The 27,774-nt window shown below is 37.4% G+C and overlaps 1 protein-coding gene across 3 annotated transcripts in view; it reads left to right on the top strand.

Annotated features, from left to right (window-relative positions):
- Positions 1 to 593: 593 nt before the first annotated feature.
- Cbl (E3 ubiquitin-protein ligase CBL) overlaps positions 594 to 27,774 on the top strand; it is a 302,440-nt gene continuing 275,259 nt past the window's right edge. For 2 of the 3 annotated variants that reach the window (XM_081725868.1, XM_081725867.1), the window contains exon 1: positions 594 to 1,434. In XM_081725868.1, the coding sequence (XP_081581994.1) occupies positions 815 to 1,434 (620 nt within the window). In that variant the 5' untranslated portion in view covers positions 594 to 814. The remainder of the gene's footprint in view (positions 1,435 to 27,774) is intronic. The other variant, XM_081725869.1, reaches the window with a different exon arrangement.

Here is a 27,774-nt window from a genome sequence, read left to right as displayed (position 1 = left end):
ACGGCAGAAGTTTAGGTCTTGTGCCTATATTTTTAGAACTTATGCCGTTTAGGACTTATGAATGTCACCCGTTTGTACCGGTCACCCGCTTTAATTAAAATAACAGCAATATTTCTTGCTATTCCGGTGAAAAACCTGCCAGTTGGCAACCCACAGCCAGAGTCACTACGAAGAAAATAATAATACCAAAGGACGAAATAATACCCTAATATTTAATGCCCTTTGTTGCAAACTGATACCAAACACTATGTTGAGATCACACAAGCTTATATTTAATAGGGCCCTAGGCAGTATTGTTACGTTATCCTCGCAAATGTTTTGGAGGGGCATTAAGAAGGAAATTAGTAAATTATAATTTTCAAACAAATACTTCGAGTGGTGTGCCTAAACTTGACCTGCCCTCGTTGGGTACATCATTGTGTTTTAGTCCTTGCAAATATGGAGTGTTGTGATATTTAGCTTTTGTCTAGGGTTATACGTAGTACATATATACAGTATGGTCAATAGCAGAGAATTAGAGGTAATAGAACTAGATTTTATGAATGACTTGTTACTTGTGAAACTTTGTGAAAATGGCCTGGCAATATTGATCGTGGCACTATCATAATCAGTCAGATACAGTGGGGCAAACGCTTCATGATCCCTGGCAATGGGAAGAAATGAATAAGAGAAGACAGGATGCGGTGAGATGACGAGGAAGAAGAAGTTCGGATTGTGTGTGTGTGAATGGTGATGTGGTTGTTTTTATGTGTGTGATGGATTATCAAATTCGAAGTAAGAGATATATAACATTTGTGCAAAGTGGCTAATTTGTATGAGAGATTACTCCTCTCGAACCCACAAGCTTTTGCAGCTGTTGCTGGGAGGAGAAACTATCATGGCGGCAAACAACAGAAATAGTAATCGTTCAGTGGGACAACATAAAAATATTACGTCAATATTTTCTAAACTTCACGGTGCATTTGCGGAAGCTATGGCACCTCCTAAACTAGCAACTGATAAAAGAACTTTAGATAAGACATGGAAGTTAATGGACAAAGTTGTAAAGTTGTGCCAACATCAGAAAATGAATTTAAAGAACTCACCACCTTTTATTTTGGATATTCTTCCAGATACTTACCAACGTCTTAGGCTGATTTACTCCAAATATGAGGACAAAATGATAGCACTCCATAGTAATGAGCACTTCAATGTGTTTATCGTAAACCTGATGAGGAAATGTAAACAGGCCATCAAACTGTTCAAAGAGGGGAAGGAAAAAATGTTCGATGAAAATTCACATTATCGACGAAATTTAACGAAACTTAGTTTAGTGTTTAGTCATATGTTAAGTGAATTAAAGGCAATATTTCCTAATGGAACTTTTGCAGGAGATCAGTTTAGGATTACGAAAAGTGATGCTGCAGAATTCTGGAAAAATAACTTTGGGAACAGGTAAGGTGAAAAGTTGCAAGATTACATCTTTTTTAATGAGCAATGTATGATTTAGCTAATTCGTTACATCATCGAATATGACTGACAAGTATTAAATTAATAATACAGGAGTAGAGGGTACCTGAGAGTATCGCTGTTAAGAGTTTGTTTGCAACAGTAGTATGACGCTTTGTACATTGTGGAATTGGGCAAAGTTCTAGATTACTGGTCCCCCTTCCGGTAATAGTTAAGAACAGCTACTTCTCATCTCCCGTGCACGAGGATACATCTTACTGTTGCACTACCTAAACACCCTAAGTACAAGGGCAAGAACTCAGTCTATTACCTACTTTTTAACATCCTAGATAGTCAATGAATAATTCCTGAAAGTATGGCGTTTCTCGTCCTTCCCTAAATGGGAAGTACGGCTCCTTAACTATAACCCCCCTTCCCATTCGGCAGTTCACTCGCTAACGCTCGCTCGGCAATAATGTATAAGTTAAATGTATAAACTTTAGTACAGAAAGAAACCAACCCAGCTACTAATCTACATAGGGGACCAGTAATCTAGAACCTTCCCGTGGAATTGTCATATTTTCTATTATTGGTTTCCTGTAGAGGAGAAGGTATGACTTAACACGTTGTAAAATGAACATTGTGTGTTATGAAAGGTAGCAATAATATATATCTCGAACATGAGCGATATACGCAAAAAAAAGTTACATTAACATTGTAACTGATTAATGTGATAATTCCGTACTAGGCAAAGAGTACTGTTGCATTGCCATTCCATCAAGACATTTTAATCAAGACTAACTGAGTAGGCCTAGTTATACTGCCTGAAGATAGAGGCGTTCGGAAGAACTCACTAATCTGTAGTAGCTCTTGAGCAATTGATTCGGTTCAGGACAGGGCAGAGCTGGAGTACTTGCACGAAAGTTCGTCCGTATAATTACATGGTGTGGTACGTCCCGAGTAGGTAGAAGTACGGTTTCTGCTTTATTTTTATCAATACATTATCGATTTAATATTTCCAGTAACGTAAACTGTAACTTGGAACTATGAATTTTATTTGAAATCGTGCGTAGTGAATTTTCACGGATAGGTTCCATTGATTACTTACTTTTGCTGCTTTTGCGTAAGGGTGTAGGGCATATTTTGTCGTATTAAGGGGCCACATTAAATTGGCCTCTTTGTTTAAAATTCGTACTTCCTATATTTCCTGTGTTTTTGATGTTTTAGGATAGGTTAGATTAGTTTAGGTTAAGATAGTAATTATCCTTACGTAACATGAACTCATTTCTTCTGTAATTGTTATTTTTTCCGACCAAAAGTTTTTATTTTAATGACTCTTAGTGTAGGACATATACCAACAATCACAGAAAAAGGAAATCGTAGTTAACGGAGGTACAATGCAAGATTCAAACAATGCAAAAACGCGCTACTTACTTCACGGCAGTAGAAAAAAGATGTTTTTGTTTGACGTAACGGCTAAACTGCCGCAGATGGCAGCCCCAGATAAGATTTCCATGAACCTGTTTTCAACGTCGTAGGCCTGTTACTACTTATCTCTTCTTCAATATATTTTACCTAGAATTACCTGTTTCGTTTCAGGCCTTTAGTATTCCTAGTTAATCGCAGATATTTCTTATTTTTACGCTTACTTTTCTCTTTCGTTTGTAGTATATATATAATACTATATAGTATACGCAGTATGCATCTATATAGTATTACTGCACAAAATCAGTTCTTCAAACTGTTAAGTGTTGCAAATTACGAACTATTCAGAAATTAACTACAATGATGAATCCTTACCTTCTCACTGCAGTGCAGGATGCGGAGCTTCGAAACCGCTGCTAGAAGTTCGTGAATGATACCTTTTTTTTTTTTATATATATATTTATTTTTATTGTGTGTTTCGTGAGTGTTTGGAACTGCAGTGCTTATCAAACACATGTTCCTAAAACATTTAAAATGGGTTCACTCGAGCAGATGGTTCTACCAAGTAGAACATTTATAGATAAAATACAATATGAGATATTTTTCGTGAAGAAATTAGAGTGTAAATATAAGTTATTACTGTCAATGCACAACATATTCAAATAAATTTTGAATGATAGTTAAAGTATTATATATATGATAAATGCGTTTTTCCGCTATCCTAATTTATGCGTATATCCCACGTCGCTGACGCGCGTGCTTCGCTCGGACGCACCCTATCCCTACTGCTCGGGCCTCCCTGCTGCGCTCCTGCCCTAGCTAAGTTAGATGGCATTCGTGCATTTTTGTAACCACCTAGCACATGCTGGTACGTTTTATGCACTAGTTTTTATGCCATACGTCCACACTGTATTTATACTAAGTCCCCCTGAAATCCGTCTGGGAAAGGTTCTAGATTACTGGTCCCCTTATATTTTTCTTAAATAGAAATATTTGCTTACCTGATACATGCTCGTTCTTCTTTATACTTGCGATGATGATGATTTTTTAGCTGCTGTGAACACTATTTATTATGAATTATATTAATCATCTTGACAATTTATAACTTCATGTTAATCGTTTACACAAGTCAGAACTTCATGTTGTTTTTCTACCATTTCTGTTTATGGAACAACACTACTCAGTCACACTAACACTCCTACGTTTTTAAAATAAGAATATGTTAGTTTTTTTGGGTTAGAGGGGTTTGCGCCATACGTGTGTAGAAATGTTTATTGTTGTCGGGCGGGGGGGCTTGGCCCCCTATACTTTGAAGAACTATTTAACTTTTTGTAAAATAATAATACTTTAGTTTCTTTTAAAATAGTCGAAGGTTGTCCTGCTATACCTTTATAGAAAATAGTGTTGTTTGGGATGGAGGTGGGGGGAGGTTAGGGAAGAGCGTGTCAGTGGTATAGCTGACACGGAAGATCCGAAAAAGTGTATTGTTTTCTTCTGGTCATCTAATAATACAGTTTTTCGGCTCTTCTGGATCATCTATATCACTGACCCGCATCCAGGGAAGGGGGACCAGTAATCTGGAACCATGCCGTCAATCTGCAAGTGGTAGTGGAGCTTCTCATTTAGTGCACGCTCTGTTAAAAGAAATACAAGGCTTAAACCTAACCTGAAAGTGTAAGAAATGTGTCAAAATTTGGTAGGACCGTCTGCCCGAGTAATGCCTTTAAAGTTACAAACAGCATACGATTTTTTTTTTTTTCTGCTTGCTAACCATTTATTGGGGAATATTTACGTTAATGGAAAATGAATTTCTTTCAGCATTACATGTTGGCCCCTCCTTACTGCCTTAGAAAGTGTTTCTTAAAGGAGTTCCATTAATAGGTCCAGATTGATTTCACGAGGACTGAGTATAAATACAGTGTGTGGATGATTGGCATATGAACTGCATTGCATTAAGCAGGAATCAAGATGTGCTAGGTGGCTACTAAAAAGCGCGAATGCTATCTAAACGAGTCTGGGCCCGAGTTCCAGCGAGGGGTTGTGTCCATAGGGAGCAGGCACGTCAGCGATGATGGGTATATACATGAATGAGGATAGCGAAACACTTTATACGGCATTAAACGTATATATTGTGTGTCGCAAAACTTTGCGACACTTGCATTTCACTTTGCATACTGCCTTTCCTAGTACTTCCTCTCCTCATGTCTTTGTTATTGACTGTTACGTAGTACAGAGCGTACTTTCCATTTCGCAATTCTATCTTATTATGCATTTAATGTAGAACATCCCGATATTTTTATTACTTCTACAATCCTATTGCAACATTAGATACAAAGTTCTTCCGTTAATTTTACAACTTTATGCCCACATAAAATGGGATATCACTCAAAATTTTCCCCATTTCACTACATTAATCTCTCTCTGTCTCTCCTCTTACTAGTTTCCGCTTTACATTTATGCATTTTCCCCCATTACAACAGCATACATATCGTTTTTAGTTAATAACATAGTAGGTTTGAAACACTTATATTATCCTCTTGCCTGTTCACCTCATATCGCATCAATCTGCGAACTCATGTAGACCAAAATTTAACATCGGTTTTCTCCCTTTTAATCAATCTACACTGATGACCTTTATTACCTTTTATTAGTCATGATAACATTTCATCTGATTCTGTTAATTTCTCCGTAAATTATGCATTTCGGAGACACATTTGCGGTAGTTAACCCGCCGTAACACACTGGTGTCGCTTACCCTCTCTGAGTCGTATTCAAAGCTTCAGGAGATGCTTTTATTGAAGTTTTTTACTGTAAACTACAAATAAACTTAGTAGGGTAGTGAAAGCAAAGTTACTAAGTAAATAAAATACTTACTGTAAATAAAAAATAACGTGTTAGAGATCATCTTATTCTCCTAGTTTAAAATACGCTAAAAGGCTGTGATGTTCTATCATTTCAAATATTTTAGATATGTATTAGCAGGATTATGTAATTATTGCATTAGAACATAAACATAAGTAGTCTAACTACTACAGCATTTCAAATTAAAAACAAATCACGTAGAGATTGAGAATATCCAGGCCATCATATTATAGCTGCAAACCTAGTTTTATTATTGTTATTATTATTTTCAAATCTTGGCTCCCAGTGCTGTGAAAGCTTATTCTCTATTGGAGCCTATACATTTCTTTCACTCTTAATTGTACACATTAAAAATATGTCGGCCTCCGTATTATGAATGATGTGAATCTCGATGCTATTATACAACGGCTAGAAATATAGCATTTTTTGCACTAAAGTTATTGAAAAAAATGTATTCTGCTACATCCTTTTCATTGTTTTTACCATTAATTGTACTTATTAGCAATTAGTCATCATCAGGGTTGGCTAGTTTAAACCAGCTGTTAAAAAAATGGTTTAACCCCCCCCTCCCAGTGGATTTGAACGTCCACGTTTCCAGATTATTATGATGACGTTTCTACATATCAAACTATGTGCATTAGTTTTATTTTTTTTTTGCTCTTTTTTTTCTTTCTTTTCTTCCTTTTAATCAAGCCGTCTCATGTTCAGTTGTCGGTCGAATCACAACCCTTCTTTCAAGTGTAAACCAAGTAGCGGTTCATATGTCACTTCAAGCGATTTTTTCCCCTTAATAACCTCGGTATTACATAAGGATATTAAGCTTATAAACATATGAAACGACACCAACTTGTATATTTCTGCTTGCCTGAATGCCTGTTATTTTATAAAGAAGCCAAGGTTGTTTAAATATATTGATAGAATTTGGCAAAATTTATCGACTGACTACGTAGCTTTCAACATTAGCTTGGATTGAACTTTCAGTTTTAATTTAATTGAATGATATCTACATACTAAATTTGTAATTTAATACGTCAGTTTTACCGTACTGATTATGGTATGTTGACCATAAAATTTTACATGCCAAGCAATAACGTGATTTTTTCCGTTATTGCTTTGCATTTAAAGTAATAACGGGAGTTTCCCGATTTATATATAATTCTGTATAATGGTTTCACTGTGCAACTGTTTATCTTTTTGTCCTGAAATGACGACGATTATATTACAAGTATGCAAAGATCAGTACAACGTATTTTTATCAGGATTACGTTGTTAGATGAGTCGGCAGACTCATCGTATTTGTGGTCATTTAGTTCCGGTTTCGATCCCAAATGGAGGACAATTTCTCTCGAATGTAAGCCGAGAAGCGGTTTGGATTCCGCTTTAAGCTTATGTGACCCCTTCCATCATAACCCCTTTGTTGCATAATAACAAGAAAGCGAAACAAGCTTATTTCTGTCCATATGCAATAAAAATACGTAGAGCAAATTATTTACCCCCCCCCCCGCCCCCCAAAGAAAAAGGTTTAAAAACTTTTTTGAGAAAAGCCGTGGCTTTGCCAACCCTGGTCATCAGACACCATTACTACAGCTATTTATATCTTTACTGTGTTATTGTATATGTTTACAAGAAAATTGCATTTGTGGGCACCACGGTGATTTATTTGGAGCTGAAGAAAGCTATTGCGGACAGAAGCAAACTAGGGTAATACAGATGGTTAGGCTGTAGAAAGAGGATCATGAGCAAGAGCGGTGTTCGAAAATTTTTCTCTATTCTAGACAACAGTTCTCACAGCTAGGAACCAAAAATAATGCAAATATAATTTTATACATGAGCCTACATACTTTGGATTTAAATTAGGCTATCTTAGCGCCAGACTCGTGTTTCCAGTCTCCATGGGTACCTGGCATCCGGAACTTTTCGAAACTGAAGAAGAGGAATAATAGCAGAAACCATCATGTATTACATGTGTTCGTATTTTAAAACTGCGGGGGGGCACAGTGATTCGGTTGTACAGCACTTAGCTCTGGCGCGTGTAGTCTCTGGTTTCATCCCTGACGAAGTAAGTTTGTGGTTTATGGTTTTTCTCGGGTACTTCCGTTTCCTCCGCCATTCTCATTCCACCAGTTGTTGCATCGTTATTTATTTGTCTAAATCATCGTCTCCCTTAGCCAAATGGACATAATCATGGGGCGTTAGGCTGAAAGATTTCATTTTTTATTTTGAAACTTTTTCTTTTAAACAACTTCACGCGAAATAGTGTTCTGAGCATACGAACATACTGATCATTTTTCTCTCCAGCTTGGAGTGAGTAGTGTTTGGTATATGGTGATACACTTCCAAAAGATTAGATCGTGAAATTATTACTTTTTGTACATTTTCTGGGGTTTACAAGCAAATAAATATTGTAAAATCAAATGTTTAAAGAGTTCAGCCTATTGTTTAAGTTTCGTCAATGTAAGTTAGTTTCCCTTATATTGCTTCACACAGGAACAGGATATTGTGTATATTACTCATCAAGACATGTCACAAACGTTCGTACTCATTCAGTGATCAGGGGACACGATACCTCAGTGATCGAGCGGCTCACCTCTGGCGCGAGATCTCTGATACAGTCAGTCCTAGGTAATATGAGTGTGTAGTGGACAACGTTATGTTCGTAGGTTTTTTCAAGCTTCTAGTGTTAATCATCAGAGTTGTGAAAAACCCAGCCCAGTGGGTTTTATTGGGTAATATTGGGTTTATTAAGTTTTGTATGTATATTTAAAGCCATGTTCTTACTTAAAATACCAGTTAAGCATATATGTTGTACTGTACACATGAAACTATGGAATTTCCTTCTGGTAGTTCACATCTGACACGGGTTCCTAATTCGATGTCAGCTTCCACCAAGTGCGTTTTGTGGTGATTAAACATCATGTGCATGGATTTTGTCGGGATTTTCCCGTTTCCTACCACTTTCGTCAAACCACCCATATAATCACAGTCTCCTTTAGCCCTGATGCATAATCGTGAGACATTGAACTAAACTTAGAAATAACAAAAAAGAAAAAATGAGGCACAAGGTTCCGTGAAGTCCCGTACGCATTTCGTGAGACACACTTTGCACCGTTGGCACTCGCTTATATTTCGATTTCTAGAATGAAGGAAGTACACAATTTTCTACAGTAAGAAAGAAGTGGGTAATTTTATGTCATACACATTAAGAATAAAATCCTCTCTTACACTTATGATTCAAATCCCTGAACCAGCCGTCCTGGGTTTCACTCAAAACACGACAAATACTGGGATAGTACCCATCAAGTAATAAAAAGTATTTTTTTTTTTAAGAACTGACATGTTGGAAATGGATTTTTTTCTCATTTTCAGTTACCATTTAGTTTCTTACAATAGGCTTTACGATTAAAGGGTTTTTGTGGCTTACAGTAGTTGTACTGTGCTTCAGATACGCAAGCGGGAGTTCCACGATCTGCTTGCCATTAGTGTTGAGAAGACAAAGGTGTATCTTTAGTAACTTTTTTTTTTTTTTTTTTCAAATGAAGCGTTCTCGACTTGTAATTATCTGACATACGAAGAAAGACACTTTATTTATATTAATACTCAACTATGTAACAAAAACAAATGAAATGTAGTCGTATTTCAATATTTTGATTCCATATAAGCTGAAGTACCCGTCTTTGCACGGGAAGAATTAGGTTCAAGGAAAATGTTTGAGCCTCTTCCTTAGGATACGTATATTAATGAAAAGTAGTAAGATATTCTATTTCTGACATGAATTCTTAACCTCCTTCTCCCTTAGGATACACCCTTTAAGGAAAGTTACATGATAATATTCCAGCTTCAGGTAGGTATTATGTTCTAAATGTCATTTCGAACTGTTCAACCACTTCCTGTGACGCGATTACAAACAACAGACGTCGTCGATTTGATGTGAAGGAAGCAATTATAGAAAAAAACATCATGTTTGTTCCCTTAAAATTGAAATTTTCAAAAACAGAAAGTGCCGAGTCCCCTTATTTTTAGTGAGGTGTTTATATACCGAACTTCATCTTCCTAACTTGATGTGCTCACGATGTACTGTAATTTTGGCTGAAATTTCGAACCCCCTTTACTTCCATTACGATGCGTCCTTTAATCAAAGTAACAATAAATAAATAATAATAATGAACTGTGTTCCAAAACTCGTTTTAAACTGTTCAGCCGTTTCCTTTTGACGCGGTCACAAACAGCAGGTAACATCGATTTTAATGGAAACAAAGGAATTACGGAAAACCACTTCCTATCCCTTAAAACGAAAATATTCAAAAACATTACAACAAATGCCAACTTACTTTTGATGAGTTTATATATCGAGTTTCCTTTTCCTAAGTTGGTGGGCTAGTGACATACTGTTTTATATATATATATATATATATATATATATATATATATATACATGAATTTGGAACTTCCTCTACTCCTTCCCCTAGGATGCGCCCTTGAATCAAAGTAATATAAAAATCCCAACTTCTTTACTGTTTCCCAGTGTAATGCGATAAGAGACAACAGGCAACATCTATTTTAAATTACAGAAAATACTCTCTCCTTCCCCACTTAAAATAGAAAATCTCAAAAATATTGGGTCAACTACTTTTAATGAAAAGTTTATATAAAAAATGCCATCTTCCTAACTTGACAAAATCGTGAAATATTAAGATTTTCACATAGATTTTGACCCTTCACTTCTTCCGTAGAACACGCATTTTAATCAGAGTAACCTGATTAAAAACATAGTTCGTGGTACGTAATAACTGCATCCAAAAAACATTCCAAACGGTTTAACCGTTTTCTCGTGTTACGCGCACAAACAAGATTTTTTTCATTTTTATATAATAGATTACAGTTGAACAGTGTTGCAGTGAATTTGATGGGGCGCAAACAAAATTCATTATGAATGATTCCCCTTTTGTTTTCAATTGTATTCTGTTCTAGTGGTGAATACATATTTTAAACCAATTTTGAAACCAGGCATACACTAAGAAGTACGATTAAAGAAAGTAATTATAATCATATTAAGATTATCATTTCAATGCAAGTTTAGAAGTATATTTTTTGAGGTGGGCTTTTTTATGTGGGTTTTACACCCACTGGGGAATTTTGGGTTGGGAAAAATTCTAACAGCCCTGTTAATCATCCATGTCTCTCAGCCTATTGGCCATAATATGGGACATGAGACTAGAAATTTCAATTAACAGTTAGCCAATTGGAACTAGTTTGTTATCGTTACTGTTCTACCATATCTGTTTATTTGTTGATTTAAATGTTAACATGTGTTCAAAGCACTTTAGTTGAACTGTAAATTTTCACATGGACCACTATCTACCAGTTACATCAGTTACGTAATTCCACTTCATGGACTAATATAAATAGTGGCGAGTATGTTCCGAAATTTCGAAATTTGGAAATTAGTGGATTATAAACAAATTAACAAATAGTGTACTTTTCAAAGAGTTTAGCGTTTCTTTAAATTGTTTCCGTGCTGTGCGGCGCAGACAGTTTTCCCGTGAACCGACAATTGACTCACAAACATGGCGATTATTGTTGTAACCACATGAGTAACAAATCGATCCTCAATCGCAAATTTCGACTAGTTAGAATCAACGAATTAGCGAAAGCATGTGTTTTTCTGTAATCAGCTACTCTAAAGTATTTTATTAACGTAATAATATAATAATAATCCGTGGAAATTCCCGTGATTAGTTTTGCCAGAAATAAAAGTTAAATGGTAATTCATGGTGCTAGATATAATAAAATAGCTTCATTAAACTTAATTTTTAATTTGTGACTGCACAAATTACTTGGAATGGCCTTGTGATGTGTTCGTATAGCCGCTGAATGAGCTTAGCAGTGCATTAATGACAAATGTGTTAATGAGTATACTCGAAGTACTGTTGACATACGAGAAGTAGATGGATATTCTTGGCGAGTAGCGTTAATCATTTCTAATATTCCGGTAATTCTTGTCGGAAAGAACAATCTAACTGTTCCTTTTTTTCTTTTTTTTTCTTTCTTTCTTTCTTTCTTTTTTTTTTTTTTAAAAAAAGAAGTCGACTCTATTTCGTTGTTAGCAATGTCGTGCAATTTTAAAAATTCAACAGGTGAGAACCTTGTGAGTTACTTATATGAAATGCGATATATAGTGCTTAATTATGTACTCGAAGGCATATTGGACTAGTTATGGTATATTAAACAGTTATTAAAAGTTGAAAGTGCATTTCACAACAAATGACTATAAATATGACATTTCTAGCAAATTCGTTTGAATGGCATAAAAGAATAGGTCCATTGTAACGTAGAATAGGGTAAACTAACATGTCATAAAGTAGCATAGGTAGACATAAGTAAAGTAGCGTAGAGTAGACTGACGTAGAAAATTGGCATCTATGCAGAACACGTATTACGATATCGTAATGAGGAGAAAAGTAGAACAGAAGGGAAAGGAGTAGCAGAATGCAGTGGGGACTTACAATAGCGTAGGATTGCCTAGTTTATACCATAGAAGAGTAACAGAGAATAAGGTGAAGTGAAGTAAGGTATAGTGGAGTTGAGCAAAGTAAAGATGGGTTGAAGTAAAGTAAGATTAGGTTATGGTAAGATATGGCAGGCTCCCTTCTGTGAAACTTATTCCGTATACATTTCACCCTAAAATTCGCTGTCATATTCTTTACGAATGCCGACATTTTCAGTACCTTATGTGATTTTTACGATGTCCATTGAGTCAGCCTCTACATGGACTCACTACAAACTAATTTTGCATCTAATCCGGTTCAGCACAGGGTGAAGCCGGGTGACTGGCGCTTTAGTGCGGAGTCCGTCGGCGACGGTGGGTATATATGTTTACGAGGATTTATTTTAACGCTAGGATCACAATTTTTGCATGTGTGGAAATTCCATGTCTTTGTGTTACATGTATTCTTGTTACGAGGTTGGAGGGGATAACATAGTGCAATGTTGGTTATGTATGGTGCATTGAGGGGATAACGTGCTGTATTACCATCGTGCATAAAGGGGTACCGATAGCACATATAACCAGGCCCGTATTTATACATTGTGCGCCCCTGTGTTCTAAATAACCCCTCCCCCCCCCCGAAAACGGCCAGTGAGTTGAATTCATACTTTTGGGGGTCGCTGAGATGAATAGTGATTCTTTTAATCCAGTTCAACTTCAAGGTCATACTCCACTCCCTAGGGAGGGGGCGAGATTTTAGAAGTAATCGAAAACGACAGATATTTGTGTTGGAATTCATAGTTTTCGAGTCGCTGAGTTTAACGGTATTAGTTTTCATGATGTTCTAGTTCATCCTCACCCCTTGGGGTGTGTGTGGGAGAGGATGAATTTTTAAAAATAATCAGACAAGCTGGTTAATTAGTAACTAATGTAATTAGAGCGAATTAAACACATTAACATATTTTCTCGCGCGTGCGTGGGACTCTTGTGGGTTGCAGTTTTAAATATAACTTTATTGTGAAAAAAAAATGCCTCCCTGTGCTCGAGCACAGAATAGCACTTACCTAAATATGGGCCTGCATATAACACAAAAATATGGGATCTCCAAATATGCTAGAATAGGCATACCTACATTGGAAATTATTAGCCCTGTAGTTAAAAGTGGAAATCGAAGAATTTGAATGTGCTCAAATTTCAGTGGTCTCCTAGGTAAGAAAGGATTCCAAATTTCCTTCTTTCGACTCATATCTCCATTTATCGGAGGAAAGCACTGTTTGGTGTTATGAAACTAGCATGTCGTGTTACCTCTAATATATTAAGCTAAACATGTAAAGAGTATATGTTTTCGAGATCATATGGGATCTCTAGTTATCCAGAAAGAGTAATTATTTATATCACTAATGTAGCACATGTTGTATACATGGAAATTTAGTATGTTTCTATATTTTTTCGACAGCTTGAGCGCATTCTGATGTTTGGATTTCACTATTAACTACAGGTCCACGTCTGACATATTGTGGGAGATGAAAATGTATGCTAAACTTCAGTAGTCAAACTTGAAAAATATGATGATGGTATGATAAAAGTGGCAAGTAGGGATAGAGTTGATAGTGGCTAACTTCGAAATTGACTTTAAATATACATTTATCAAAAGGGAATCTCCAGAACAGAATCCTGTTGAAAAACCGGTGTTCAACTGTAAACTGGGACAGAAAGCAATACAATTAGATTCCCTTTGTGTTTGTATTACAAAAACATAAACTATTTTTCTTCATGTGCCAGTTAATGACAGATCGAAACCTGCGCGATAACTTGCAGAGATCGGTCGCTGAACTATCACATATCTTCGATTGGCCAGATTGTATACCTCACAGACTGTGCCGGCAGGGTTTGCCCAAGTGGGCCCAGCCCGAAAAAACCCACCGGGTTTTTTCGGGTTGGACCCACCTGAAAAAACCCACCTTAAAACCCACCTGGGTTTTTGAGCTTTTTGTTAATATATTATTGATACAACTAAGGTGATCATATTGAAAGTGATTTTTATCAGATTTTGGACTTTCCTTGGGCGAATTGAATGCTTTCACGTTAAAGTATGCAGCAACATTCAACACAGACCTTTATAAAGTTCTGAATGCACTGAATGAATAAAAAAACCTTACCTTAGCTTGAGATAATTAAGTAACAAATTAATGTATGGATTATGCTTATAGCCTATTTGAAGGGAAAAAAATGCAATTTTATACTTTAGAAAATACTTTCCGTGAATAGTGTGCTCGCCAACTCGGCGACGCCGAGGGACGCTGTCCCTCATACGTTTAACGTGTTTAAAGCCATAGACGCCAGTACTACCAGTAAACATGTAGTGCATTAGTAAAACTATTAGTATTATTTCTTACCTTTGATGGTAACGCAAGTATTCTTCAGTAAAATTTAGTTTTCCAACAACAGTTTAGTGCAGTTATTTGTAGGTACTCTTCAAATAAGCATTCTGTAGAATCAACACCAACAAAAGCGTAAAAATTCGTCAAATTTAAAAAACTCGATGCTCAGAGTTCCGAACTACATACAGCTTACTATTTCAAGTACTGAATTCGAACTTTCGTACTAGTGGAAGTTTCGATGTACAGTAAAGGGAGCTGTATTTTGGAGGGAGGAGGGAAAAAAAACACGTCCCGAAAGAAGTTCTCGGGAAATTCCCCCAATTGAACGCACAAAGCATCGGAACTGAATACTTCAACAATAAAACTATTTATTTTATGCTGGAAGATATTTAATTTCATTTAAGATTCTGAAACATCCTAACTATATATAAAACTACATGAGCTGACAAATTATTGAGCACTTCCTGTAGGGCTACAATGATTAAATTTGGCATGATGGTAGCTTTCCGGTACTAACCGACAGAAAAATTGCCAAAAGTGAATATTCTTAATTTTTAGGGGGTCTAAAGAGGGGATGAAAAATTTCCCCATGTTATTTAAATGGACCTTTTTTGGACCTATAATCTCATGTTTTAGGTACGTAGAGTTGGAATAAAAACTTGAAATTCGATATGCTTGTACGTTTTCTTAGCAGTACCTAAGTAAATCAGTAAAAATTTAAAAATCCAACTTTAGAGTGGTTTTATAGGGAACTGAAATTTTTTTCCCTGTTATTTATGTGGAACACCTTTTACACCCCCAAATTATTGAGCACTTCCTGTAGGGCTACAATGGTTAAATTTGACAACATTGTAGCGTTTCGGGACAAACCCACAGGAAAATTGCCAAAAGTGAATATTTTTAATTTTGAGGGGGTCTAAAGATTGGATGAAGAATTTCCCTATGTTATTTAAATGGGCCATATTTGGACATAATCTCATATTTTAGGTACATAGAATTGGAATAAAAACTTGAAAATCGGTATGGTTGTATATTTTCCTTAGCGTTACGAAGTGAATAATCAGAAATAAAAATTTCTGACCGTAGAGTAGTTTTATGGGGAAATGAAAAAAACTTTCCCATGTTATTTATATGAGTCGTCTTCTACACTCCAAAATGCTTAGGCACTTCCGGTAGGATTAGAAAGATGAAATTTTGGCATGACTGTAGTCTTCCACGACTAACCGACAGGAAAATTGCCAAAAGGGAATATTTTTAATTTTGAGGGGGTCTAAAGATTGGACGAAGAATTTCCCCATGTTATTTAAATGGGCCTTTTTTTAACTTATAATCTCATGTTTTAGGTACTTAGAATTGGAATAAAATCTTGAAATTCGGTATGCTTGTATGTTTTCGTAAGCGTTACCTAACTGAAACATCAGAAATAAAAAATCCCAACCGTAGAGTGGTTTTATGGGGAACTGAAAAATCCTTCCCATGTTATTTATATGGGACGTCTTCTACACCCCAAAATGTTTAGGCCCTTCCAGCATGATTAGAATGATGAAATTTGGCATGATTATAACATTCCAGGACTAACCGACAGGAAAATAGCCAAAAGTGAATATTTTAAATATTTTTAGGGGTCTAAAGGGTGATGAAGAAATTCCCTTATTATTTAAATGGGCGTTTTCTTGGGACTCAAAAACTTATCTTTTAAATAGTTGAAATAGGAAAAGAAATGATAGAATTGTGGGTTCAAGAGATGCAAGGCCGTAGGCCGAGTGAAGACAGTGTGTGGGGGGCGATGCCCCCGGGTGGGCAGATTCAGGAAATATGAAGATCAAGTTCACGAAATTCACTGTTGATGCAAAGGGCAATAGATAAGAAATGTGAGGCCGTAAGCCAAGCAAACTCGGGGACCTGGAGGCAGAGCCCCCAGCTAGCCAAAAGCTAGTTTATTTTATAAAATATGAATTATATCTTTTTTAGTGGTCTTAAATTAATTTTCTGGAAAGATCCCTCTTGCAACAAGTGCTCGGGAAATTCCCGAACTGAACGCACAAGGTATCGAAAGTGAACTTCAACAATAAAAACCATTTATTTTACGCTGTTAAATTAATATATTTGGTGTTCATATTTGGCAAACGTCACTGAGGCTTCTGGGACGATTCAATCTGCATTTGTTCGTTCGTCTGCTTGTACCAGACATACTACAGGGAATCACTTCCGGTCTTTTAAGTGTAAAGTTTCCGAGTACAAGCACGAGACACACTAAATTTCCTGTATAGATTTTGGCGGCATACCAACGTAAAATTTCAAAATGATGACAATTTATTTTTTTCAAAATAGCGGGTATGCACGCTACAAAGCACAATTTTCGGTCTTTTAAGTCGAAATTTTTAGAGTAGAAGCACGAGATACTCTAAATTAGCTGTATATATTTTGGCGATGATCCAACGTAAAATTTCAAAATGGCGTCAATTTTTTCAAAACAGCAGTGATTAGAAAATTGTTGCAAGTTGTGACAATGATAATCTTGAAATATAAATCACATTTTAACACTTTTACCCCAAAGACATTGAAATATTTTGATAAAACCCGAAAAAACCCAATAAAACCCGAAAATACCCGAAAAAACCCATATGGGCCCAGGTGGGTTGGGCTTTTTCAGAAAAACCCGGGTTTTTTCAAACCCTGTGTGCCGGTGACCACAGTAACACGTACCATTCAGATGCAAGTCGTTTTTGAGGTGGCTATCTCTTTTGTACCAAGTGTTTCCATAGTTTTGTCCATTCCCTGTAGTTTCATATACGCAACTTCAGGAATTGCTGAGACACTATTCTTGATTTTTAAAAAATCTCAGGATACATATATATTAAAAAAAAAAAAAAACTTTGTTATCCCGTACTATCAAACGAAAGGAGTTTTTTGTTCAAATTCACGTTTGTACGCAGTATAGCATGTTGATTGTTAAGTGAGTCACTTTTACTTTTTTATATGATAGTATAGATACAAATTATAGCATTTAGAATAGATTGATAGCTCGTAGCTTTACCTCAGATTTCTGGATAGCATTTAACCCTTTGAAACAGTGGCGTTTTTTAAGGGAAAATGTAGACTCTCATTTAAGTGTCCACAGCTTTGGCACTGTTCATCCGAGCATATGCTGTTCTTTTCAAATTGAAACATGCTTTCAGCTGGGACCGAATCCGCGAGTGTATGATGTACACGAAAAGGGAAATTTGACATAATTCGGAAAATTTTCCTCCAGAAATCACTTTCGCAAGTTTAGTCCCCTCCCCTCCCCAGGAGGTCATCGGCTGCATATACCGGGTAAAATTTTCTCAATCCTCATAAGTAACCGAGGTAAGCACTGAAATCAAAATAATTCCAATCACTTTCCATGTTCAGCTTCCAAATGCATAGAAACACTCGTGCTGGGAGAAAAAATAACCAATTGTAAGAAAAAGCTTTAAAAAGGCCACAAAAAGAACAAACGAGCTTGCATAGCAGCTACCGAGTACTTGCAGTGCGAAGATAAAACATTTTTCTTAGGACCTGCCTTCGACAACGAAACAATGGAATATGTTTAGTAGTGAGAGAAACACGGGCATATCTCAGAAAAATATATTTAAATGCGTCATCATCATCCCGCCCATGCTTGTCAGCATTAGCGTGCGCAGGACATGGGGAATGTGGGTGCCAGATATAAAGTACCAGCATATGGAATGTCGTCCTCCCCCCTTACCCCTAAAAAAAGATAGCGTCATTGCACCCGACGCTGCGTCGGCGACGTACGGCAAACATACAGACGGGAAATAATTTACACGTAATTCTTCTCAGTGTGTAATAATTATAATGGCGGTGCCAAGGCACCCATGTGTATGCCATGTCATCTACTGCAGCTGCTGAGGCAGTTCCAAGGGTTCAGAGGGCACATCATCCTGCCTCAGTGATGGTTTGGTGGGGAGTGAGCTACTCAGGCACAACTCAGCTGCAGTTTTGCGAACAAGATGTTAAAACATCTGCCAAGGTGTACCACAGAACACAGTACTAACGCCCATAGTGAAACCACTGTCTGTCACCATGTTCCCTGGAGAAAGATGGACCTTCTAGCAGGATTCTACTCCAGGGTACAAAGCGAAAACAACCGAGGAGTGGCTGGCACGGAACGTTCCCGACTTCATTTCTACCGCTGATTGGCCTTCTAGCAGCCCGGACCTTAAGAGCATTTGCACACGTCCCCGGCAATGTCGGATCCTGCACCGACAATACCGGAACTGGAACCAGGGCTGCTTTGCACACGCGGCCGGCAAAACCGGTGCCGGTGCTGCTTTGCACACACATCCCGGTAATGCCGGTGCCGAAAGGTAGTTTGAGTTTGAACATGAATGGGAGAACATGAGTCCAGCAATAAATAAACGATATCTCCTTGTCTTGCTGTACTTACGGCGAAGAAAGAGGAAACAAAGCAGCACTAGAAAAATTTGGATCCATCCATTGTTGACAGTGCATGTGGAAGGTTCGTTTTATACATTATATGAAAAGCTGCGGAAACATGATTCGACATTTTTTGAATTACTTTCGCATATCTAAACAAACGTTCGATTTCTTAGTACAACGAATTAGTAATCATATTCAGCGCTGTTTAATTTTTTTTGCAAGAGCCGTGTAATATTACAAACTGACTTGAATAAATGGAAGGGTCGTTCAATATCTGAGAAACAACAAGGCTAATTGTATTACTTCAATCAAGTGATGTGGAGCATTAACGTCTAAATTCCCAAATATCTTCTGTTTAGTATACAAAAGTATGTTGTAAATTGGTCCATTTATAGGCCTAATCAAAAGCATTCGCAGAAAAAACATGGCTAAATTAATAATTTTGAAAAGTCACAATAGGTAGTAACCCTATACTTAAACCCACAATCCAGTAGTGGAAAATTGTCAAGAATTTGCGAAAACTGGTGGCAAATTGGCCGCTTTGTCGAATTTTGGTGGCAAATTGTCCGTACCCCGAAGAAAAATCGAAGTGGCCCATTTCTATGTCTTCGATTGTGCATTTTATTTTCATTTACATATAATCTACATATGTATCAACTGTAAGTAAACAGAAAGCGTTTGAATCACTATTGTTTTATATTATCCTATACATACCTGTCGCTTCTCGTTTCTTTCTGTCCATAGTGTCGAAGTCTTGTGCAAGGTTTGTATATACTTCTTTCCAGGCTTTCTGCTTTTCGACCTTGTCTTTCCCATAGACAAGGTCTTATTTCCACTAATTCAATGAGATTCAAAACATCGTACTGAAACACTTTAGTCATTATCACTCGATGAACGATTAAATGAATTGTCACTGAAGCAAGACTTCAGTGCACTGCAGAAAACAATCCACTAAATCAAAAAGGTACTTCAAGCGAAAATAAGTAATATATAGCTACACTCACGCAGAGAGTATGGCACTCCAGAATGGTTTCATATAAATGATAAACGTCAGTTTAATCCACCCCCTGTCAACTTAACCCACTCCTGTACTTGATCCCCTGCTTGCTTGCATAGTTGCATACAGATAGACGAATCGAGTACATTCCTGGAATCGAACGCAGGAAACGGAACTAAATTATAATTTTCTTCAGCATAGGAGGATTTTTCCAGGGGAGATTTTGTTCTAGATAGGCCTACATATGTAGTATGACCAATATAACATTCATAGATAACGTTTTGCAATGCACTTGAATCTTGTAAAACAAAAACATAGGCTATTTCGGCTGTAGCCTGTTGCATTGATAATCATTAAACCAAATCATACTGCTATACAAGATACTCTTATTTATGCATTCCTTTCCCTCTTTCAACAAACACCCCGCCCCTTTCCAAATTACATGATCTTGCAGGAGTCAAGAAAGACAATCCACACAAAAGGAAAATGCTTAGGAGAAACCTGATCGCTATCAACGATTGATGGAAGGAGTCTTGCAAACTACTATTTTTTCTATATTTTCCTCTCTGGGGAGACTAAACAGAAGATCGAAAAACGAGGTTATTTGCTCTTTGTGTGTGTGTGGATGTGTGCGCACGAGGTATATGGCCTTCTTTTGGTTTCTTTTTTTTTTCACTTTTGTTGCCATAATTTTAACATCTCTCTAAATTTCTCAAACTTGAAACAGGCTGAGATGACGGTATTTAAAATAATAATAATAATAATAATAATAATAGGTTCTGGAAAGGCAGCATTGCGGCTGCCTATTCACTCAGCCCACAATCGTTCTATGGGACAAATATCAAACTAGACACAGAGTACATGAATATTTTTATTATGATCTATAGGGTAAAGCAGCATGCAACCACAAGACTGGAAATTTTCTTGTTCTGTTTGTGCTTTTTCAGCTCTTTCTGTAGTTGTGTTGTAGTTTCTATTTACTTTTATTTTATTTACAACCTTTGTTATGCTTGGGAATGCCTACCTCTTCGATTATGATGGAGATATAAACCCTTGTTTTCTTATTATGAAGGTTATTCATACCCTACACACTGGGTTGCATAATTAACAGGATAAACACTGGGCAACTATCCTAGATTCATAATTTCTTCATATCTCCATTTTGTTCATTTCCGCCATGTTAATTTTTTAAAATTATGACTTCATATATGCTAAGACATATTCTCTATCAAAACGAATCCAACGATCCCTTTGTTTAAATCGTTTAAATAAGTTTCAGTTGTAGAAGATAACAAATTAATATACACACATACATCTGTGAAACTCACTTTCCGCGTTGCCGTAGTTGGATAATTCAAACAAGATCCAAATTTCCCTTACTGAGAATTTATGTAAATAGCAAGCCGCTATATTTGTGGTACCTCACAGCCATTTTGATTATTTCATTCTTCATTATATATTGATATGATGTGAAAAAAAAAACTGAAGTAAACAAAAAGTCCAAATACAGGAAGAAAAAAAAACGAATACACAACGCCTTGCCACTCACTCACTGTAGCTAGATTGAAGAAACCTATCAGCAAACCACCTCCGTCTTTACCGGCTTCGTGTGCATCCACGGATAAGAAAATATTGCCGCCGACAAAACCGGAGCCGAAGCCAACACCGACATTGTCGGCGGCTAATCCGGCTGCATTTGCCGGTGCCGGGAGTTCCACCGGTTTTCTTGCCGGGTCGGAAAGCGTGTGCAAGCTACCATTTGACTACATTGCCGCCGATTCCATCGCCGGCATTGTCGGAACCGGATGCGGCATTGCCGGGGACGTGTGCAAACGCTGTAACCCGTTGGACTAGAAACTTTGGACAATCCTTCAGGCAAAGGTCTGCCATAAACGGCATCCATCTGTCGACAGTCTGAAACAATCGATTCTAAAAAAAACTGTCGATTTTATTAGTCGCTGTGTGTTCTATTGTGATCAACGTTAAAACTGGAAACGATTGATTTTTGCCACTTCCAATAAAAGGTTAACGGAGGAGATGAAACCTATTATTGAAACGCTAAATCCCTTACCTTTTTTGCTCTATGGAAATAAACAGTAAAGCCGTGTTAGGAAATTTCAGGCACTTCAGTTTTGATAGAGGGTAGAGGGTGATGATAGTAGGTTATCTTGAGACGCTGAATCGACTCCCACAAACAGATTGTTGCTATCTGTTACCGTTTTAAACTTCTAAACTATGCTATGCAAAAGTGTCGGAAGTCTTATAGAACGGCTTTGTCCGTCCATCTAACTGTCTGTTTTTCGATAGGTATCAGAGCAGAAACAATAAGAGAGATCAAAATACGGTTGTTGACGATTCTGCGTCCCAAGGGTAGGTTCTGTCCGTTAACTCTATTCAAACGGGAAGTCGTTCAAAGTAGTCATTTCCGGTTTATAACGTTTATAGCCATAAAACGAAAATGGTGACGTAGGGAAGAAGCGTTTTTTCTAGACGATTCAGCGTCCCAAAGCAATGTACCATGACTATCTTGAACACTACCAAACCCAGAAGTGGTTCAAGTTTAATATTTCGGTTTCAATACTGATTTCCACATAGCAAAAACTGTAAGAGGTATTGAGATGCGTTTCTTCAATCGATTCATCGCCTCAAGAATAGGTTTCAGCTTCTCTATTAACCCTATGTTCGGACTGAAGGTGGTGGAAATTAGTCATTTCCGGTTTGAACGTTTATCACCATAGAACAAAAACTGTAACAGATAGCAAGAAGCGGTTTCTTGCAAACAATTCGGCGTCTCAAGACAACGTACCATGACTATCTCGAATACTCTACAAAAACTGGAAGTGGTTGAAATTTGCTAATACTTTTGGTTTCAATACTGATTTCCGTAGAGCAGAAATGGTAAGACATATGGAGATGCGGTTTTTTGGAATTGATACAGCTTCTTAAGAATGGGTTCCGCTTTCTCCATTAACACCAATTCAGATTAATTATTCAATCCGAAAGTGAATAATTATTCCATTTCCGGTTTCAACAGATCGCCATAGAACAAAAATGTTAATAGGGTTTTCTGCAAATGATTAAGGATGTCAAGAGAACATCGTCACAATCCACAGCACTCAACCCAGGCCGCTAGAGGTTGTAAGTTGCTGGTACTTCCGGTTCCCGTAACACAAAAATGGTGTGAAATATCGAGATATAATTTTTGCAATCGATTCATCTTTCGAAGAGTAGGTTTTATCTCATCCCATAACCCAATATTGAATCCAGAAGTGGTTAAAATTAAATATTCCCGGTTTCAGCTTTTCTCGCCGTAGAACAAAAATGATAATGAATTACGACAAGCTGTTTCCCTGCATCGATTGAGGGAGTCAAGAGAACATGGAATCAACCTGCATCATACTACCAAAACCGGAAGTGGTTAAAATTTATTACTACTTCTGGTTTCAATACTGATTTCCGTAGGGCAAAATTGGTAAGATATGTGAAACGCATTTCGATTCAGCTGTCCAAGAGTAGGTTCTATCTCCTTAACATCTATTCAAACCGGAAATTCTTTAAATTAACGATTCAGGTTTCAGCCTTTATCGTTATAGAACAAAACAAGGCATAGCGAGTAATGGCCTTCTGATAAGGATTCAGTGTCTGCGGAACAGGTTAATCTTTGATCTTATTAACCCTTGGAGTACCAAGCCTAAAATGTTAGTTAAGTACTAAGCCTGGGTCATTTTGACCCAGGCGTGTTTTTTGTTAAAAGAATATATCAAGTTTGATTCAAGGAGTTAAAATTTAAAAGTACAATAAAAATGGCAATATATGTGATAGTTCTTTATATTACAGTAAATTTTATACGCTGTATACATTGTCAGTGGCGGTACTTAACACTTTCAAACAATATCTGAATTATAGTACTGTAACATTAGAAATTTATACATAGAAATATGCTGTCTTTGTTAGGAGTAATCCCGGTGCCTTCCATTTCAATTCAGGCAGAGCATGTACCACCACCATCTCAGATATTGTTGAAACTTTTTTTTATAGCAACTAGACATGTTTTTAAGAGACCCATATTTTTTGTTTTGTCGAAAAAAATTTCTCGCCAAGTAATGGACCATCAAAGACGGGGAGTACAATTTATGAATTGTAGAAGACATGGAAAATGTTCAACTTAGGAGCCTCACCATTCGGCTATAGAGACAGGTAGAGTTATAATTCTTGTTGTGGTATGTACATAGTGATATAAATAAGCTATATTTCATTATAGTTTGGTTTGCGCATGCATATCTTTTTGTACATAAATTAAGAAATGAACGTCAATTTATCTGAAAAGTAGAAGTTTGCGAATTTTTTTCGAGCACTTCCGGTTCGAATTTTAAAATTCTGTTTTCGCGGTTGGTAAGACTTAGTTACCCGCTTTCCGAAAAAAAAAAATGTATCGCTCCTGTGTGCAACCGTTTTGTCGCAAAAAATTCGAGAAATTGTAAAATTTTCAAAAATCGCCATTTTCTCGAAATCACCATCTTTTAAAATTCTGAAATTTTGTCAGATGGTTCAACTTTACATGAATAATAAACACCAAATACCATTCTCGACCAATGCTTCATGAATTAACTGCAGCCTTTTAAAGTTAGTGAAGTTTCGTTAACTTTGATGTCACAGTTAGCAACACTGGCAACACTGGGAACAATAAAAGTGCAATGATTTGATGATGTTTGTGGTTCACATTCAGTAAATGAAGAATAGAAGGTTTTCTTGACTTTTTTTTTTTTTTCATTATTTTGATCAAGAAGGCTCTCTGAAATAGTAAAATGAGCCTCCCCCTACTCCGTTTTCTTAAACCGAAATAATCTGAGGTGGAAATTACGATTATGAAACACAAATTTTAAGTTTACTTGAAATCCAATAAATTCTGATGATCTACAAAAAGCCTGAACTATTACCTCAGTGATGATTAGGAATGCTCCAGACAGTCTCAATTAAGTGCGATGTTATTACAGTGATCGAAAAAGGACAAAAAGTTAAAAAAAAAATCGAAACGTTTTCTTACGCATTACAAAGAAATTTACTGACTTTTTAAACAGAACAATCCCAACATAAGAATGGGTCACTCGGAACTTTACAGTATTCGACTAGAGTGGGTTAGTCCGCAACCTGCGAGGGAAGTGTGTATTGTGCAAATTCTAAGTTAGCTGCTACTGCGTTGCTACAAATCAAAGGTGCAGCTTGTATTGAAGCTGTCATGAGTGACCTATTTCCTTTAGTGGTATGATCCGTAGAAAATGACAACTGTCTTCTTCAAGAATGTGGTGAATGTCCTGGAGTGGAAGGAATTAGTGTGGAGTCATTAATCATTGATCCTGATGAAAACGGGTCTAGGTCAAAACCCCCACAGCCAAAACCCCCACACTCAAGAAATGTCAAAACACCCACACAAACGGTCATAACCCCCACACAAATGGACAAATCTCCCAAACACACGAACGGTCAAAACCCCCACAGCCAAAACTCCCACACTCAAGAAATGTCAAAACGCCCACACAATCGGTCATAACCCCCACACAAATGGACAAATCTCCCAAACGCACGAACGGTCAAAACCCCCACAGCCAAAACCCCCACACTCAAGAAATGTCAAAACGCCCACACAATCGGTCATAACCTCCACACAAATGGACAAAACAGCCACACATAGCAACGGTCATAATCCCCACATAAATGGACAAAACTCCCACAAAATCGGACAAATCCCCCACACTCTGAAATGATCGTCATTTCACGTCTTTGTTGCGGCTCTTTATGACGCCCAAGAAGAATAGTTGCAACAGCAGTTTAAGTGAAATAAAAAATGTTATTAAAAAGTACAAGGGCAATACATGAGTATGGGGGTTTTGTCAATTTGTGTGGCAGTTGTGACTATTTCTGCATGTGGGAGTTTTGTCCATTTGTGTGGGGGTTTTGTCCATTGATGTGGGGATTGTGACCGTTGCTATGTGTGGCTGTTTTGTCCATTTCTGTGGGAGTTATGACCGTTGGAGGCTATGACCGACTACCAGTGTGGGGGTTTTGGCTGTGGGGGTTATGACCGTTCGTGTATTTGGGAGATTTGTCCATTTGTGTGGGGGTTATGACCGATCGTGTGGGCGTTTTGACATTTCTTGAGTGTGGGGGTTTTGGCTGTGGGGGTTTTGACCGTTCGTGCGTTTGGGAGATTTGTCCATTTGTGTGGGGGTTATGACCGTTTGTGTGGGCGTTTTGACATTTCTTGAGTGTGGGGGTTTTAACTGTGGGGGTTTTGACCGGTTCCCATGAAAACTAGTGTTACGTATGCCATATGGGAAAACAATTATCTCGTTAAAAAAAAAAAAACTGTGCCACTTTCTGTTTTCGTATCATACATTGCTGGTTTAACTGTAAGAATTGTAATTCATGACTACATCAAGAAAATCCAAAGAGAATTAATTGCTACCGAAAAGCACCGTATAAAATTTCAAGGTACAAATTCTGTTTTATTTCATGTGGACTTCGCTGAAAACTGGACCGTTATTCTGCAAAGTGAAATTCAGAGTTATCACCGGAATATGAAACAACTGACAGTTTTGTTGTAATAAACGGCGATAAAACACACGATTCAGCTCATGTACTCATAGCCATAAACAAGATTCTAAAAATACTGGAAGAAAAGCGAAAATATATTTTATAGAAAAAGGTTTGAATACGAGAAAATAAGTGTCTACAATTTCCCAAACCGTGTCAATGATTTCTGATGGTGCTGCATCCCACTTTAAAAATCGCTTTCAGATGTTCGAGATGCAGACAGGTCTGATAAAGCAGTGATTTTGCAGTGAAACCGGCCATGCAAGGGTCTCTGCGACGGTATTGGGGGGGTGGGGGGGTGGAGGATATGTGTAAAGAATGCGGCAACGCGGCATAACCTTAAGGAAAAACAGATACACAGTATTAAAACCGCAGAAGAAAAAAATGAAATCTTTAAGTAAGTTTTACGTCCCAGGCTTATGCCGGTTAGGCTAAAGAAGACGGTGATTATGAGAAATGAATGAAATGGTGGAATGCAGAAAGTGGAAGGAAACGGGATAACCCCGAGAAAACCCACGAGCACGGTCTTTGTCCACCACAAAGCCCACACGGCGCGAGCTGGGATCGAACCAGGAACCCCGAGCACCGGAGGTGAACGCTCTACCACTGAGCCACCGCGCCCCCACTAAAACCACAGAAGAATTCGTGAGTATAGTGCAAGTACAAACTCCGGGTATTACTCTCGTTTTGTTTCCTGGAACTGAATTCGACGACTTCCGGAAGAAAAAAGGGAAAGTATGCAACCGGTAACTGGTATTCAACGAAGTCATCTTTGGTTTGAGGAAAATGGCGAAGTTTTTATGGCAGTAATGGGTCACCATGAACTAACTTCATACTTCCCCCAAAATCGAACTTCTGCAATTCAAAGTGTAGATTTAAGAAATCTGCAAAACGGAACTTTTGTTACATACATATATGTGTGATAACCAGTGGTGCATAGCAGAAATATGAATAAATCATGAATTACGTGAAGTTGAAGAGCTGTTTATGCTTCCACATGGACCTTCAGCATTTGTGACTATCGACAATGTGCTAAGCAGGGGCGGATCCAGGACGGACTTCTGGAAGTGGGGGTAATACTGCTACTTAGAGCTACTTTTAAGAGCTCCAAACTCTGAGATCGGTTTTATTCATACATAAAATAAAAACGTTTCGTTCCCCTAGACCCACTCCTGGACGAG

The sequence above is a fragment of the Thermobia domestica genome, chromosome 9, assembly GCF_964235325.1.
Source record: "Thermobia domestica chromosome 9, izTheDome1.hap1.1, whole genome shotgun sequence".
NCBI classification, from domain to species: Eukaryota; Metazoa; Arthropoda; class Insecta; order Zygentoma; family Lepismatidae; genus Thermobia; species Thermobia domestica.
The sequence above is the reverse complement of the archived record's forward strand: the minus strand, read 5'-3'. Positions and strand labels throughout refer to the sequence as shown.